The 18,679-nt window shown below is 46.0% G+C and overlaps 3 protein-coding genes across 3 annotated transcripts in view; all 3 read right to left on the minus strand.

Annotated features, from left to right (window-relative positions):
• Positions 1-4,684, minus strand: part of LOC147120256 (uncharacterized) — a 24,212-nt gene extending 19,528 nt beyond the window's left edge. The window contains exons 1-3 of the mRNA XM_085983660.1: positions 4,545-4,684; positions 4,368-4,421; positions 4,213-4,266 (exon numbers count right to left, since the gene is read on the minus strand). Coding sequence (XP_085839786.1) covers positions 4,213-4,266; positions 4,368-4,421; positions 4,545-4,684 — 248 coding nt within the window. The remainder of the gene's footprint in view (positions 1-4,212; positions 4,267-4,367; positions 4,422-4,544) is intronic.
• LOC147120255 (uncharacterized) overlaps positions 1-18,679 on the minus strand; it is a 345,184-nt gene that overhangs the window by 85,689 nt on the left and 240,816 nt on the right. The window lies entirely within an intron of this gene.
• The window catches only part of LOC147120257 (uncharacterized), a 26,709-nt gene continuing 12,594 nt past the window's right edge, over positions 4,565-18,679 (minus strand). Inside the window, exons 6-8 of the mRNA XM_085985899.1 lie at positions 4,937-4,981; positions 4,750-4,848; positions 4,565-4,652 (exon numbers count right to left, since the gene is read on the minus strand). Coding sequence (XP_085842025.1) covers positions 4,761-4,848; positions 4,937-4,981 — 133 coding nt within the window. The 3' untranslated portion in view covers positions 4,565-4,652; positions 4,750-4,760. The remainder of the gene's footprint in view (positions 4,653-4,749; positions 4,849-4,936; positions 4,982-18,679) is intronic.

Below are 18,679 nucleotides of genomic sequence, written 5' to 3' on the forward strand. Positions count from 1 at the left end.
GGCACCTCCACCTTAAGAGAAGGAGGAGGCCTGCAGTACCGCAGCCTGCCGCACCGCATCGGGTGGCACAGCGGCACCTAGAGCGCTGAAATTCAGTTTCAGCGCCCCAAGCGGGGGCGGGCACACCCTGGAACAGCGCCCGGTTCCGACTTGGGGCGCAAAAACTGAATATCTCACGGGCGTAACTGGCTCCGCGCGCAGCGCTAACTTTTGGGCGCAAGCCAGCTGGCGGGCCCAAACTGAATTTCTAGGCCAAAGAGCGTTGTCAAGTTTCGCATGATCTGGCCAGCCCTCACGGCAGTATGTGAAGACCTGATGAAGTAGTTCATCCATTTCCTGTTCTTGACGAAGTGCAGCCAGGCGTTTCTCGGTAATGGGCAGTGTAGTGAGTATTGAGTGTACATAATTCTCTATGCACTGCACCTCAGGGAAATCATCCACCGGCGGCTGGTAGGGAGCCCTGGAGAGGACGTCGGCAGTTGCTCGGCTCTTCCCTGGCACATGTGATATAGTGAAGTGAAAGTGCATGAGTCGCATCCGAAAGCGCTGAATGCGGGGTGACAACTCGTCCAGGTTTTTAGATCCCAATAGTGTAAGGAGGGGCTTGTGATCTGTTTCGACCTGGAATGTCATGCCTATTAGGAAGTATCTATAGCGCTCACATGCCCATGTAATGGCCAGGGCCTCTTTTTCAATCTGCGCATAGCGCTGCTCTGTTTTTGAAAGGGCTCATGAAGCATAGGCTACAGGGCGCCAGTCAGTGTCAGGTCTCTTTTGTAAAAGGACTGCATCCAAGCCAAACGATGAGGCATCAGCTGACACTTTAGTGAGTGCATTGGGGTCATACAGTGCAAGGCCTGGTGGGGTGGTTAGCTCCGTCTTTATCTCAGTGAAAGCTTGGGACTGCTGGGGTCCCCAATACCATGAGGTCTGCCTGTTGAGGAGATCCCGGAGTGGCTTGGTTTTATCAGCTGGATGGGGTATGTATTTGCCCAAGTGATTGACCAGGCCCATGAAGTGGCGTATTTCAGATACATTCCTTGGCGCGGCCATGTGTGCGAGGGCCTTGACTTTGTCAGGATCTGCTCTGACACCAGTCCCATCGATGACCTGGCCGAGAAATTTCACCTGCATTTTGGCGAATTCACATTTGGAGTTAAGAGTAAGTCCAGCTTGCTGTGGTTTACTGAGAATTGCAAAAAGTCGCTGATCGTGCTGTTTTTGGGTTGCGCCAAACACCAACACATCATCCATTTGGCATAAGACACCATCAAGTCCCTCAAGGAGGCGGGACATGCGGCGCTGGAAATGCTCAGGGGTGGAGGATATTCCAAAGGGCAGTCTGTGGAAACAGTAATGTCCGAATGGCGTGATGAACGTGGTGAGACATTTTGACTCCTCCGACAAGGGTATTTGCCAGAAACCAGATTGAGCGTCAAGCTTTGTAAAAACCTTTGCATCTTTCAGCTGCCCCAGAGTGTGCTCTACGCAGGGTAAGAGATGCAGCTCTCTACAGACACTTTCATTGAGTTTTGTTAGGTCTACGCAGATTCTGATTTTTCCGTTGGGTTTTGGGACTACAACCATTCCGGAGCACCAGGCTGTGGGTTCCTCAACTCTTGCAATTATCCCCAGTTGCTCCATGTGGGTGAGTTCCTCCTCAACTTTGGACATAAGGGGGAGTGAGACACGTCGGGGTGTAGAGAGAGCAAAAGGTTTAGCATCCGGCTTGAGGCAAATGTGATACTCCTCTTGCAGTCGCCCAATGCCTTGAAACAGTCTGGGGAACCGTTGTCTGACCTCCCGTTCGAGGTCCGTAGATACTGTCTCTGCTACTTGTGGGTCCAACCTGGACACCAGACGCAGCAAAATGATGGCGGGGCGACCGAGGAGCGCTGTTCGTAGACCGCGTACCACATACACGTCCTGTTTTGTAGACCGTGGACCACGGGTCAGGGTAGCTGAAAATTTTCCTCTGACATTCAACGGGACTTGACCAGGCCCCTGAAGAATCTTAGTGGTGCTCTGAAGAGCCTCTTGACCTAGGTCGTTGTAGAGGCACTCCGGGATGACAGTGACATCAGCCCCTGTATCGAGTTTGAATTCAGTCATGTGACCACACAGGCTTAGGGTGATGGTCCACGGCTGGTCCTGCCCATCTCCAATTGACCCCAGGAACGCTATCTCAGTGTCGTCGTCCTCTGATATTTCAGCAACCGCAGGTGTGGATCGGCAAACTGCAGCAAAATGTCCCTTTTTCTGGCAATTCCTGCAGCTAACATCTTTGGTTGGACAGATTTGTCTATTGTGTGTACTCCGGCCACACCATCTGCAACTCCGCTTTTGTGGTTGGAAATGTGTTCCAGTTTGAGTTCCAGTGCGAGGCCTCTGTACATATTCATGTGAGTCAGTTTGTCTTGATTTGGTAGAAAAATGTTTTTGGGGGGCTGATTGTCGGGGGCACTTATGGTTTCAATGGACTCCTCCTCCTCATTACTATCTTTCCGAAGCATTGATTGCTGTTTCTTTATTGCTTCACTTTGGAAAACCTGTGTTTTTGCTTTGTCAACCGTGAGGTCTGGATCCATCTGTAATTTTTCAGAGAGTTTAAGATCCCTTAGTCCAACAACCAATCTGTCACGAATTAGTTCGTCCCGCATAGCTCCATATTCACAGTGTTCTATGAGCTCATATAGCGCTTTGATGAAGCTATCACCCGATTCCCCTCTCTCCTGCACGTGCCTATGGAATCTTGCGCGTTCGAATATCAAATTCCTCCGCGGGATGAAATGATTCGACAACTCCGTTTTAACTGTGTCATAGCTTTTCAGTTGATCAGCCGTAATATTCCTGCACCGGACGATCGCTTCAGCCTCCGCTCCCATGGAACATAATAGCGTGTTGACCTGTTTTTCCTGTGACTGTTTATCAAGGCCTGAAGCCTGTCTGAAGCGTTCAAATCTGCTGAGCCACAACGGCCACTCTTCCGGCTGTGTAAAATCAAATTCGGAGGGGGGAGAAATCTGAAAGAATGCAGGACTTTGAGTGGCCATGATAGTAAGCAACGTGGGGTAAGTACACTTTTTTTTCTCAGTCTCTCTTGTTTATCTCCGTGCTGGCGTAACTAGCTACTATGCTACACCCGTATCGTAAACTTTCACTCACCGGGAGCTGACTGGTATCACTGGGAAAGTTAGTTCCATTGACGCAGACAGTCTTAAACAAGGGTATTTCGGGTACTTGCCACTTCTGTCACCATGTAGTGTACTCAACACATAAACACACGGACACGGAATGTATTCCTTCAGCCATCAACACGAGGCTTCTTTATTTATTTCCTTTCTCTGTTTACCCTCCGTCGCCCCCTACCAGGGTGGAGGGTAACTATCACCACAATGGCGTGCCCTGTCTGACTTGTTCATGCACATTTAAGTTCTTAAATCTTTTGCCCACAATGTTGCTGTTAATGGTGCAGCGAGGGCAACAGGGCACCTGGGACCTTGGTGAACAAGGGGATAAAATGTCTATCTCCTTAACTAATGGAATTAAAGGATTGAGAAACAAACAAACAGAGGAAGGACTGAGAAGGAGGGTGAATTAGAATGGGTGATGCAATGTCAAATCAGGTACAGAAAGAGAAATAAAGAGAGAGAAAGAAAGATTGGATTAAGAGAGAGAGAAACACGAGTCAGAAAGTAAAAGTAAGAAAAAAAGTTTAAAATTTAACATTTTTAAAACCTACTAAAATAATTCAGAACCTGAAGAAATGAGACTCCACACTTATAATTATTTAATTTCTCAGCAAGAGAGGTTGATTGGCAGTTATTAACAATGATCATATTGTTAAAAAGTGTACTTCTGCTATTAATTACTAGACTTAACTTTCTGTGGCAACTTTAATGAGCAATTATTGTACAAATGCAGCAACTTCATGAAAACCATGGGGTGGTTAAGCACGAGATGCTGTTTTCGTGAAGCTAATGGCGGAGAGGCGCAAGTTGTAGCATTTCGCAATTAACAGGGTATCTCTTCCTTGCTACAAGTTGCTGACCGATTTGTGCATTAATAACGCTGTGCGTCGTTCACATGCCATTACTTTTTCAGCAAAATCTGGCCCATTCTTTTGAACCTTTATTTTATTTATTGACTCTAAATGGCAACCAATCTTTCTTGTGTGATAAACATCAAAAATTTGGGAAAAGTTAAAGTTACCCTCTGTCCTGAAGCACCATGTTGACCTGGTGGACCCATAGGACCTGGCGACCCCTGTGTGAGAACAGAAAACAATAATAACATCAAGCAAAGATTATATATATATAAATAAAATGAAATCACTAGCAAATGTAGACAAAATATTGTGTGCTTACTCTAGCGCCATCTTTGCCCGGTGTACCATCAGGACCCATAGGACCAACTCCACCCTGTCAGAGACATTATATGCTGGTTAGTTGCAAAGCTGAACATCTATTCAAAACATTTCACGTTTTAAAAAAGGCATTATATTTAATAGAAGCTAGAAGGAAAAATGGAAAAACTACACTTACACTTTCACCTTTAGGACCTTGGCCACCTGGACCACCAATTTCACCTGGCGTACCTGGCATTCCTGAAGGGCCCGTTGAGCCTGGTGGACCTGAAGGCCCAGCAGGACCCTTGCATTCAAAGAGGAAGGAACAACAAACATTTATTAATACTTCTCTTTGTATTTGTATTTACTTATTTTCTTTAAGAAGCTGCAAAATTACTTACCTTAGCTCCTTCTAATCCGTTACCACCAGAACGGCCTCGTACCCCTGTAGGCCCTGAAGAACCTGGGGGACCACGCTCACCTGCAGGACCAGCCTCACCCTAGATTTTAAAGTTTGAACATTAAATAATGCTAACCCTTAAAAATACATGCATTCATTCTTCAAAGCCTAGCTGACATGGGACTTACCTTTGAACCAAGTGCTCCTGGGTTACCATTTTCACCACGGGGTCCCTAGCACAAAGAAAAATTGTGAAAATGAGTCACTGCTATTAAAATGAAAACAATTTTGAATATACTTTCAATGGTTTAGGAAATGGTAAAAGCAATGGCTGAACATAAAATGACAGGGCAGACCAGTTAACTGACTATCCTTCAGTCTGAATTATCCTCAGCTCCTGTTTCACCTCATCCACAGAGATTTACCCTGTGTTTCTGTCGGCAGAATATATCCTGCAAGTCCTGCATTTCATTCTTGGCTTCCTTATATACTGCAAGATATAGGGGGAAATTTCGTTGGGGCTTCTTCCGCTCCTTCACCATAACTTCAGCAGATGTTTACGGTTTACGTTTGTAAATGGGGTTTCCACCACACTTCACGGGAATGAGAGAAGACCCCAGGAAATTTACCCCTTAATCCTGCCTTGTCACCCAGAAGACACTGCAAGAATATCTGTCCAAACTAGTAGATTACTCCAGGCATGACACCTTGTCCAATGTCCAATCCCTATTATTAAATTCCCCTGAATAATGAGCGGCTATATCCCTCTGCGCAGAAAGGAAAACCTTGGAGGTCATCGCAGCATGTGGATTCAGAGGGTGACAATTTTTGCCTCACTACTGTCCTATCTTTTTAGGCATTTAATGCAAGAGTTCTGCCCATTTTGATTTTTGGACTAAGTTTGATTTGGCCCAGGACTTCTGATGAAACAAAATTGTACTTTTGATAAAGGAAACTGAGCATCTTATATTTTTAGATTTCAGGTGGGCTTTTAATACTATGCCACACAAGCAATTACAGGAAACTTCGCGATATCCGGCACCGACGGGACCGAGCTGGTGCCGTTAGATCAAAACTTCCGGATAGACCAGCGCTAATGTTGAAGGATACGGAGGTTTTTATCTCCATATCTGACAACAAACACTTAGCAACAGCTTGTAAACACTTGGCCCGTACCTTGGAAGCGTCTCTGAAGCTGTTGCTAAGCTACAGAGACACTTTCCACAGCCTGACTGTTTAAAAAAATGTTAGGGGAAGAAAAAAAACCTAACAAAATGGCTGCTGATTTCTGCCGTTAGATCGAGGTTTCCGGACATACAACCTCCGGATAAACCAAAGTTTCCTGTAGTTCACAACAAGTAAGAAGGCAGGGAATAGGAGACTAACTTCTGAGATCGATTGACAATTAGCTAAACAACAAAAAATTCAAATGGTGCTTTGAATAGTAAATGCATTGACATGGCAAGAGTGCCCTATTGACATGGGTAGGGTAGGAGACAGAATAGGAATAATGGACAAAAACTGCTGCAAATACTCAGGTCAGGCAGCCTCTGTAGAGAGAGAAACAGAGTTAATATTTCATGACGAAAAGTCATCGACCTGAAATGTTAACTCTGTTTCTCTCTCCACAGATGCTGCCTGACCTGCTGAGTATTTCTAGCATTTTCTGTTTTTATTTCAGATTTCCAGCATCCGCAGTGTTTTGCTTTTATAAGAATAATATGTACTCTAATTGGCAGGATGTGACTTGCAGTTTCCCCAGGGATTTGTGCTGGGGCCTCAGCTTTTCACTATATTTATCAATGATTTAGCTGAAGGAATTACGAACTGTATATCCAAGTTTGCTGGCAACACTAAGTTAGGTGGCACAGTAAGTAATGTTGTTGGGAGCAGAAAGTTGCAAACAGACAAATTGAACCCTGCTAATATGTTTGAAATTGCGACAAACTCTAGAGGTAAACAGCTAAATTAGATTTAACTGCACAGTAGAAGTGAGCATATGGAATGGGCTGCCCAATAGAGGCAGATAGTGTAGAGACATTTAAGCGAGAATTGGATCGATAGAATTGGACCACTCAGCTCCAGACCTCATTACAGCCTTGGTACAAACATGGACAAAAAAGCTGAATTCCAGAAGTGAGGGGAGAGTGACTGCCCTTGAGATCAAGGCAGCATTTTACCAAGTGTGGCATCAAGGAGCCCTAGTAAAATTGAAGTCAATGGGAATCAGGGGAAAAATCTCCACTGACTGAAGTCATACCTAGCACAAAGGAAGATGATTGTGGTTGGTGGAGACCCTTCATCTCAGCCCCAGGACATCGCTGCAGGAGTTCCTCAGGGCAGTGTGCTAGGCCCAACCATCTTTAGTTGCTTCATCAATGACCTTCCCTCCAACATAAGGTCAGAAATGGGTAAGTTCGCTGATGACTGCACGGTGCTCAGTGCCATTCACAACTCCTCGGAAAATGAAGAAGTCCGTGCCCACATGCAGCAAGACAGGGACAACATTCAGGCTTGGGCTGATAAGTGGCAGGTAACATTCGCGCCACACAAGTGCCAGGCACTGACCATCTCCAACAAGAGAATGGAATTACCATCATCGAATCCCCCACCATCAACATCCCGGGGGTCACCATTGACCAGAAACTCAACTGGACCAGCCACATAAATACTGTGGCTATAAGAGTAGGTCAGCGTCTGGTTATTCTGTGGCAAGTGACTCACCTCCTGACTCCCTAAAACCTTTCCACCATCTACAAGGCACAAGTAAGGAGTGTGATGGAATACTCATCACTTGGCTAGATGAGTACAGCTTCAAAAACACTCAAGCAGCTCGATACCATCCAGGACAAAGCACCCCGCTTGATTGGCACCCCATCCACCACCTTAAACGTTCACTCCCTCCACCACCGGCGCACCATGGCTGCCATGTGTACCATCTACAAGATGCACTGCAGAACTCACCAAGGCTTCTTCGGCAGCACTTCCCAAACCCACGATCTCTTTCACCTAGAAAGACAAGGGCCTGGGAACACCACCACCTGCAAGTTCCCCTCCAAGCCACACACCATATTGACTTGGAAATATGTCGTGGTTCCTTCCTCATTGGTGGGTCAAAATCCTGGAACTCCCTACCCAACAGCACTGTGGGAGTATCTTCACCACACGGATGGCAGCGGTTCAAGAAGACAGCTCACCACCTGCTCAAGGGCAATTAGGGATGGGCAATAAATGCTGGCCTTGCCAGCGACGCCACATCCCGTGATTGAATAATAAAAAAAAAATTGAGAAAGTCGTTAATTTTTGGGACTGGCCAGATGGTCTAGAGGTTTTTTTCCCCCAGTTTTAGACTTTATGATGTTCCTATTGGCAATGGATCCAGATTATTAAAGTTGCTTCCTTAAAGTTCTAGGACTTTCAATTAAAATTCTGAAGATTCTATCTGTTATTTCTTTGTGTAGAAACAGATAATCTGCAGTCAGATCTGGTTAACCCATATACATTTGGAAAACTCAACTTTCTTGCATTGTAAAAGTAAATGGATCAATGATATTTGTAAGAGTCATGAAAGTTTAAGAAAGAAAATACTTTAAAATATTGGTTAAAAAGTATAATACAGTTAATTTACCTGACTGACTTATTGTATTGAGAAACCCCCTATTTTCTTGTTCCAGTAGTATAGTCTGAGATACCCCCTTTATTCTTGCTACAATGGTACAGTCCTTAAGCTTGTCACATGGTACCCAGCCATTTTACAGTTCAAGCTCCATGAGGTTAGAGAGAAGGTAAAGGCTTTGATGGCTGGAGCAATACAGTTTTTGACCGTGTTTGTTTAAACATGTTTTGCTTTGTAATTCTGTTTGTAAGGTGTTACAGTAAACAGTTTAAAGACAAAGTTACGTTTTGGAATGTTTTATTTCGACACGCGTCTACTCGTTGTTAAAAGCCTCAAAGCTCAGTGGCTGCATGTTTGGAAATTACGAAGCGCCACTACATTAGTCAAAAACTAGCTCCCTGAGAAGGAAAGGACGGAATTGTCGGCGAACGTATACATGAATGGTCACGGAGCCAGACGACAATATAAGAAAGCGAAGGTACAGTGACTGTTACTTGCCTTGTTCATTCTATTGAGAAGCTAAATAAGAGCTGCGGGTAAAATGGCCGATGCCTTATGGAGCCGTGAGGAGCTTCCTGTTAAGTCTGTGTGTTCCAGTTATGGTTAATATGAATCACTGCACACAGACCACAAGAATAACTTTAACAGGTCTTTACTAGTCGAAGGTCAGGGCTGAACTACTCAGCAAATTACTACACAGCACTTATATACCGGTGTGGTCACCACCGGTATTACCGTATACAGCAGCCAGAGAAAGTAGTACATCTCTTAAGGTGGAACAGGTTTAAGTTCTCTTAAGGTGGAACAAGTTACATACACCACAATCCTCCCTTTTTAGCTTAACAGTTAAATCCCCATTTAACATAACATAATAACATATATACAAATACAACTTCATGTAGAAACAGTTCAAAGGTTCAGTCTCTCAGGAGGCCTCCTGATTCGAGTTGGATAACGCCTTTCAGGGGTCTCTGATTCTTGTTGCTGAGGTGACTCCTCTAGTTGGTCTCTTATGTCTTGGACATCATCATCAGGTACATTCACTGCCGAGGTAGATGCTTCAGGTTCACTAACTTCTTCCACGGTTGTCTCTGTCGTAACCATGGGTTCGACCCTTGTTCTCGATTCCACCAGTTGGTCAGCATGACGCCGTATTACATTTTTACCAACATCTACCGTGTACATCAGGGGTCCTTGTCTGGCCCAAATTGTTCTGGATTGCCATTTCTCGTTTCCATAGTCCCTGGTCAACACTGGTTGTCCTACCTCGAAACTCCGAGTAGTCTTGTTATTTATATGCTGGAACTGTTTGTTTTCAACTTCCCTCCGCACATTTGGTTTTAACAAGTCCAACCTGGACCGCAACCTCCTGTTATAAAACATCATGGCAGGACTTTGGTTTGTCACTGCATGAGCGGCGTTTCGATATGCCAGTAGAAACTTGTCCACCTTATGTTGTAGTGGAATCTGATCTTCGCTCATGGCCTTTATTGCCTTTTTGAATGTTTGTACAAATCTCTTGGCCAACCCATTTGTAGCCGGATGATATGGGGCAGGGGTATAATGTTTCACCCCATTCTTCTTTAAGAATTTTTGGAATTCTTCCGACACGAACTGTGGTCCGTTGTCCGAACATATCTGTTCTGGCAATCCGTTCCTTGCGAATATTGTTCTTAACACCGCAATTGTCTTTTCTGAAGTAGTGGTAGTCATCTTGATCACTTCTGGCCATTTAGAATGTGCGTCCACCGCAATTAGAAACATGGAGTCCATGAATGGACCAGCAAACTCAATATGTACGCGTTGCCATGGGGCTGAAGGCCATTCCCATGGATGCAGCGGTGCAATCGGAGGTGCATTTTGCACTTTTTGGCACCCTGAGCAGCTTTTCGTCAGCTCCTCTATCTGTTGGTCGATACCCGGCCACCACACATAAGCCCTAGCAAGGCTTTTCATCTTGACTCCCCCCAGATGACCTTCATGCAGTTCCTTTAGAACTCTTTCCCTTAACTTAGGAGGAATAATCACTCTTGTTCCATACATCAATGTTCCTTGACAGACGGACAGCTGGTCTCGTCTTGCCGAGAATGCCAGTAACAGAGAATCACCATGTGCTGGCCATCCCTTCACTGTCACCTCGTAGACTCGGGACAGTGTCGGGTCGTTCCTGGTTTCTCTTTCAATACTTGCATTGGTGACTGGTAAACACTCGATGATGGTTGAGTGAAATAACTCAACAGGGTCAACCTTCGTTGTCTCCTCTTCTTCAGGTAGTGGCAGGCGCGACAGCCCATCAGCATTACCATGCTGCTTTGTACCTTTGAATTCTATCTGATATTGATGTGCCCCTAGGAAAAAGGACCATCTCTGGAGTCTCTGTTCTGTCATCACCGACACACCCTTCTTAGGGTTAAAAATGGATACCAACGGCTGATGGTCTGTCAGAAGCATAAACTTTTGGCCCTGCAGGTAATGATTAAACTTCTTTACTCCCCACACAAGGCTGAGAGCCTCCCTATCTATCTGAGCATAGTTGTGCTCAGCGGAGGTCAATGATCTGGATGCGAACGCGACTGGCCTCTCCGTGCCATTTGGCAACTTGTGTGAGAGTACTGCCCCAATACCATATGGAGAAGCATCACAAGCCAAACGAATAGGCAGTGTTGGGTTGAAGTGAGCCAACACTTCCTCTGAGGTTATCAATTCCTTGCTTTTGCGAAAGGCCTTCTTACAGTCCTCGCTCCACTCCCATGGTACTCCCTTCTGCAAAAGAGCGTTCAGCGGGTGCAGTACCGTGGATAAATTTGGCAGAAACTTATGGTAATAGTTAATCAATCCTAGGAACGACCTCAACTGAGATACATTAACCGGAGCGGGAGCCTTCACAACCGCTTCGATCTTGTCAGGAGACTTATGAAGTCCATCCTGCTCAATGACATGGCCACAGTACGAGATCCGCTTCTGAAAGAACTCACATTTCTGCCGATTAACTCGAAGTCCATATTCTTTCAATCTGATGAGCACCAGTTCCAAATTTGCGAGGTGTTCCTCGTCACCCTCTCCTGTAATCAGAATATCATCCAGGTAACATTGTGTGCCTGGAATTCCCTGTAATACCTGCTCCATGGCCCTCTGCCAAATTGCTGGAGCCGATGCCACTCCAAAAACCAGTCTATTTTACCGGTACAAGCCTCTATGCGTGTTGATCGTGAGGTACTGGCGTGACTCTTCCTCAACTTCCATCTGTAAGTACGCCTGCGCCAGGTCTATCTTGGTGAAGTGTTTCCCGCCCGACAATGAAGCGAAGATATCCTCAATCCGCGGAAGCGGATACTGCACCGTGTGAAGCACTGGATTAACAGTGATCTTGAAATCTCCACAGATGCGAACCATCCCTGGTTCTCCCGGCTTGTTGCTCGAAGGACGTTTCATCACGGGAACAATGGGCGTAGCCCACTCACTCCAGTCTACCTTAGACAGTACTCCTGAATGTTCTAGCGCTTCCAGCTCCGCTTCCACAGCAGGTCGTATTGCATAGGATACCGGTCTGGCTTTGAAAAATTTTGGTTGTGCATGTTCTTCAATCTTGATGTTTGCCGTAATTCCTCTCAGTGTTCCCAGTCCCTGCTGGAACACCTCTTTAGCATCGTCCAATATTCTGGACAATCGTTTAGGTTTGACATCTGTTTCCCTGGCATCTACCGTTAGTGCTTTTAAGGAATGCCAGTCCATATTCATTTTTCTAATCCACTCCCGTCCCAGTAGTGGTGGACCTCCTTCAGGTAGCACATATAAGTCCATTCCTCGGCTTTCTTTGCCCTTGTGGACCACCTTTACCTCTATCTTTCCGATGGGGTATACTCTTTGCCCCGTGTATGTTTTCAATACAATCTCCGTATCCCGTAGGGGAATATGTTGGAATAACCTTTTGTAATCTTTCTTATTCATGACCGTCAATGCCGATCCAGTGTCCAATTCCATCTTCACTTGGACTCCTGCTATCTGAAGTGTGACCCAAATTGTCTGGAGGTCTGCTTCCTTACCAACGTTGTGTACTCTTAAGCTACCCAGTTCATTACTGCTGGCGTCTGAATCTGACTTCTGTTCGTTCGAACTGTTCTCTGTCACCTTGTGTACCTTTCTGTACTTTCCCTGCGGTGACTTTTTGTTGCTGGTCTTCTCTCCTGACCAGCATACTTTAGCTATGTGACCAAGCCTGCCACATTTTCTGCATTCCTTATTTTTGAACCAGCACTGGTTCTGATCGTGCGTTGTCTTTCCACAACGATAACATTTTACTGTACCCAAGACCATTTGATTTGTGCTGAGTTCCGGTGACCGTAGCTGCATTACCGCCGTGCCTCTCGCTGTGGCTTCGTGCGATGCTGCCATAGCGACAGCTTTATCAAGCGTCAGCTCATTCTCCTCAAACAGTCGCTTTTGTGTCTCTTCTTTTAACAATCCACACACAAATTTATCTCTTAGCGCATCTGTTAGTCCTGTTCCAAACTGACAGTACTTTGCTAGCTTACGCAGTTCAATTAAAAATTCAGCATTGCTTTCATCTTTCAGCTGCTTTCTGCTGTAAAATTTAAATCGTTCCGCTAGCATCAGCGGCGTGGGGCTTAAATGATTTTTCAGGACGGTAACAATATCCGCAAAAGTCTTATCCGTCGGTTTCTCTGGTGATAGAAGGTGATATCTTATTTGCTTTACAATAAACTTCTATGCGTTCTACATACGTGGCCCAATCTTCAACATCGGCATCGAAATCGTTGATGTTACCACGCTTAGGCATCCTTGCAATCTTCTTGAGAAACAAAAAAAAATTTTCTTTTATTTTATTTTTTTTTCTTTTATTTTAAAATGGCGGTTTCCCGCGCTTGTCTTCTTCCCCCGCCTACAAAAATGGCAGCTTCCCGCGTTTGCCTTTCTCCCCCGCTGGCTGTAATGGTGGTGGCCGTATTGCTGCCATTCGCGCCTCCCCAGCGGTTCTCAATTTGTGCCTCCCAGCCCCTCTTGCAGTCCGGTCCTTTCCACCGGCTGCGGCTGAGTTCTCCGCGTTTGTTTTATTTTCTCCCACGCCTTATGCTGTCCCGGTCGCTGCGCCTTGCGGCCTCGGTAGCTGCCCGGCCTTTTTCACCGGTCGCGGTCGAGCTCTCTCTCGACGCTGTTGCGTCTCCCAGCCCGCTTGCAGCCCGGTCTTTTACACCGGCTGCGTTTGCATTCACCGCAGCTCCCGTGCCTTACGCTGCCCCAGTCTCAGCGCCTCTGGCCCCGACTTCTGTCCGGCTCTTTTCCCCGGCCGTGGTCGAGTTCTCCGCCCTTATATCCTCCGTTTTCCCTCCCCTACTCCACAGCCAACGTGGCTGACTTGCTGCTCGTCGCTGATCGGCTTACCCACCACCGTGGTAGAAGGGATGATCACTGCCTGTCGCTGATGGAAGGCTTCGTGTCAGGATTCTTCCTTTGCTCTTCAGACCCGAGTCTTTTCTCAGCAGGATGATGAGGGCGGATGCCTCTTCTCGACGCCCGTTAAACTGCCTTGGATGTATCTCTGCCGCAGGGTAAGATCGTACTCGTCGCCACTGTTAAGTCTGTGTGTTCCAGTTATGGTTAATATGAATCACTGCACACAGACCACAAGAATAACTTTAACAGGTCTTTACTAGTCGAAGGTCAGGGCTGAACTACTCAGCAAATTACTACACAGCACTTATTTACCGGTGTGGTCACCACCAGTATTACCGTATACAGCAGCCAGAGAAAGTAGTACATCTCTTAAGGTGGAACAGGTTTAAGTTCTCTTAAGGTGGAACAAGTTACATACACCACACTTCCCCCAGCCAGAAGGATTGTTGGCCAAAAGAGGGAAGTAAAGCTCACCCCAAAGGCAATGGAAGAGAAGTTACATAGAAGCATAGGTGCAAGGAGGGCTAAATTAGCTCAGATAACTGGAAAAATGAAGATAATTGATTGTCTCATGGAAGATAATGCTAATATTAAGAAAGTTGAAGACATAATGCATTATGATTTCTCCAAGTTGCATGAAGAATTTAATGTACTCAATGAAGATGTATTAGCACTTCTGTCTGAAGAAAAGGGAAACGCTGATCAGCACAACTGGTTTGATCTTAAATCATCCAGCATTAAGGACTATGTCAAGGCCACAGGACAGTGGATGTTAAAGATTCATCAAGATGCTGATACAGCAGAGAAAGATAAAGATGACGATGAAGTCGGACCAGATGATAGCATTTCAGAGACTTCAGCCAGACTGAGCAAAAATCGAAAAGAAGGTAGCTCTGTTTCTGGACACAGGTCAGTCGCTTCTACCACATGCTCGTCGCGACGCATGAGAGAGGAGATTGAACGGGCAGCGTTGATGGCACGCGCAGCATCTTTAGTGGAGAAGCAAGCTCTTGAACGGGAAGAGGCCCAACTGCAGGCCCAACTGGCCCAAGAGGCCCAACTGCAGGCCCAACAGGCCCAACTGCAGGCCCAACAGGCCCAAGTGCAGGAAAAGAAAGAACAGCTGGAGCTAAAAACAGCTATTGCGGTCTCAGATGCCAGGTTGAGTGTGTATGAAGATTATGAAGGCTCACAGGATGGCATGAACGAATACTGCCAGTCAATGTTGTCACACAGAGTTGGATCCAGGGCACCTTCAAGAGTTAAAAGAGAATCTGAAGGCCATCTCCTGGCATTACAGCATGGAAGTGAGGCCTCTCCACTAACAGGAGCATGTGATGCTACCCCAGACGTCAGACGGTCTAGACTAGACCCTGCTGATGACCACCAGAGGCCTGAAGACACAGAGAGAAGCCTATACCGAGTGATGCAACGTCAGAACGAAATTACAGAGATGCTTGTAAAACAACAGAATCTGTTTCGACTCCCTCAAAGAGACATACCAGTGTTCCAAGGCGACCCACTCAAGTATAAGCCCTTCATCAGATCCTTCGAACAAGCCATTGACTCCAAAACAGAGAGCAGCAGTGATAAGTTGTACTACCTGGGACAGTACACCAGTGGTAAACCACAAGACCTGGTCAGAAGCTGTGAACACATGAGACTGGACCGGGGATACATAGAAGCCAGGAAGTTGCTGCAGGAGCACTATGGTAACGAGCTGAAGATAGCCACTGCATATACTGAAAAGGCTACCAAGTGGCCACAGATCAGATCGGAGGACGGGGAGGCACTGAACACATATGTTCTTTTTCTCATAGGATGTCGCAACACCATGGAGGATGTTGAATTCATGGAAGAGATGGACAATCCTACGACTATGAGAATCATCATCTCTAAGCTTCCTTACAGGATGAGAGAACAATGGAGAAGAACGGCCTTTGAGATAATGGAGAGACGGAAAAGTAGAGCCAGGTTTGCAGACTTAGTGAATTTCATAGACAAACAGGCTAAAATTGCTAGGGACCCATTGTTTGGAAACATCCAGGATGTCAGCCCGACTACTGATGGAAGAGTGAAAGCCAAGCCTGCTGAATCAAAGACTCTCAGGAAAGATGGTTCCAGGGGAAGCAGCTTTGCAACTATCGTCACTCAGGCTGGGGAAGAAAAGTCTCAGAACTCATCTCCCAAAAAGAGCAGCACAGTGACGCCTGCTAATGCCTTTCAGAAGCCATGTTTATTCTGCCAGAAGAATCATACATTGGATTTCTGCAGTGACATCAAAGCACAGCCACATAAAGACAGAATCGAATTTCTGAAGTACGATGGCCTATGTTTTGGATGTCTCTCTCAGGGGCACCTGAGTAGAAACTGTAAGCAAAGAACAACATGCAGAGAGTGCACTCGGAAACATCCCAGTCTGCTGCATATCCACAAAGAAGAACAAGTCTCTAAGAAGAGTGAAGAAAACAATACCGACGAGAAGGTTGTTTCAAGTGCTCTGGTGTCGCTAGAACCAGAGACTTGTGGATTCACTGGGGCCGGTGACAGTGATTGTATTCTTGCCATCGGACCTGTAAAGATCAAGTCTAAGAGGAGTGAGAAGTTTGTGGAGAGTTACGCCTTCATGGATCCAGGTAGTTCAGCAATGTTCTGCACAGAATCACTCATGCGACAGCTGAACATTAGAGGCAGAAGAACAGAAATCCTATTACGCACCATGGGTCATGAGAAGTCAATGCAAAGTTATATCCTGTCAGACTTAGAAGTGTGTGGACTTGAAGAGAAGGACTTCATAGAACTGCCTAATGTTTTCACACAGAGGGAGATTCCTGTTAAAATAGGGAACTTAGCCCTGCAGAAGGATGTGGAGAGGTGGCCTTACCTGGAAAAGGTGCGTCTCCCATATATTGAAGCAGAAATTGGCCTATTAATTGGAACCAATGCCTACAAAACTATGGAGCCATGGCAGGTGATAAACAGCAAGGATGACGGACCCTACGCAGTCAGGACAGCCCTTGGATGGGTAGTCAATGGACCGGTAAGGAGAGATGATGGCAACAAGTCGAACAAGGAGCAACGACAAAATGTAACAGTTAATTGTATCTCTATCGCAAGCATTGAAGAGCTGTTGATACAGCAGTTCAACGCAGACTTTTCAGAACGCAGCTGTGAGGAAAAGACAGAGATGTCACAAGAAGACCATCAGTTCATGGATTTGATGACAAGGTCTACACAGTTCATTGATGGCCACTATCACATTGGTTTGCCACTGAGAAGACAGACCGCGAAGATGCCGAACAATCGCTGCATAGCAGAGCAGCGCGCCATCAGTCTAAAGAGAAAGCTGAATAAGAACCCCGACTTTCACGAAGACTACAAAGGCTTCATGAGAAACATCATAGCGAAAGGCTATGCTGTAAAAGTGCCCGAGGAACAGTTGAACAGAGACGATGGAAGGGTCTGGTACATTCCTCATCACGGTGTGTATCACCCAAAGAAGAAAAAGATCCGTGTAGTGTTTGACTGCGCCACCTCATTCAGAGGAACTTCACTGAATGACCAGCTGCTTCAAGGTCCTGATCTTACTAATACCCTCATTGGCGTCTTGACTAGGTTTAGACAAGAGCTTGTTGCCATGATGGCAGATATAGAATCAATGTTCTACCAAGTCAGAGTCCCTGATGAAGATGCTGATCTTCTGCGTTTCCTTTGGTGGCCAGATGGTGACGTTAGTCAAGCTATGGTGGAATGTAGAATGGCTGTACACTTGTTCGGAGCCACATCACCTCCCAGCTGTGCAAGCTACACTCTCAGAAAAACTGCAGAAGATGGCAAAGGCAAAGCACCATCAGAGGCTGTGGAGACAATCTTCAGAAACTTCATGTCGATGACTGTCTGAAGTCCGTGTCAACAGAAGACGATGCCATTGCACTGTCAAGAGACCTTAGAACTCTGTGTTCGAATGGAGGATTCCATCTGACTAAGTGGATAAGCAACAGCAGAGCAGTTCTAGCTTCTATCCCAGAAAAGGAAAGAGCCACTGAAGTCAAAGATCTGGACCTGAGCCATGATGTCCTTCCTATCGAGAGAGCTCTTGGTGTACAATGGTGCATTGAGTCAGACACGTTCAACTTCAGAATAATGGTGAACGAAAGACCATCCACAAGACGAGGGATTCTCTCCGTGGTCAGTTCCATCTACGACCCTCTTGGATTCCTGGCACCATTCATTCTGCCAGTGAAGCTGATCCTACGAGAGCTGTGTAGAGACAAGAGAGGATGGGATGAAGATATCCCAGAAGGTCAAGCTCAGAGATGGCTCAGATGGTTGACAGATTTGCAACAACTTTCTAGCTTCAACGTCAGTAGATGCATCAAGCCTGTGAGTTTTGGAGTTACAAAGACGGCTCAACTACATCATTTCTCGGACGCCAGTGAGGACGGCTATGGCACGGCTACTTACCTCTTGCTGACAAATCAACAGGGCCAGAAACATTGTGCCTTCCTCATGGGGAAATCCAGGATGGCTCCGCTGAAGCAGGTCACCATCCCAAGACTGGAGTTGATGGCAGCGGTTGTTGCAGTTAAAGTTGACAAGGTGATGCGGAAAGAGTTACAGCTCCCATTAGAAGAATCTGTCTTCTGGACGGATAGCACGACGGTGCTGAAGTACATAGAGAATGAGAAGATACGCTTCAAGACCTTCGTAGCAAACAGAATCTCATCCATTAGAGAAGCTACACAACCATCTCAATGGAGGTATGTAAACACCTCATTAAACCCAGCAGATCAAGCCTCACGGGGATTGAAGGCTGAAAACTTCATGAGGAGTGAAACTTGGATACAAGGCCCAAGTTATCTGCTGGAAACAGAGAGATCATGGCCAGAAAGACCAGATATGC

Source organism: Somniosus microcephalus, chromosome 4 (genome assembly GCF_052327205.1).
Source record: "Somniosus microcephalus isolate GS21.2 chromosome 4, FLI_Smic_1.0, whole genome shotgun sequence".
NCBI lineage: Eukaryota > Metazoa > Chordata > Chondrichthyes > Squaliformes > Somniosidae > Somniosus > Somniosus microcephalus.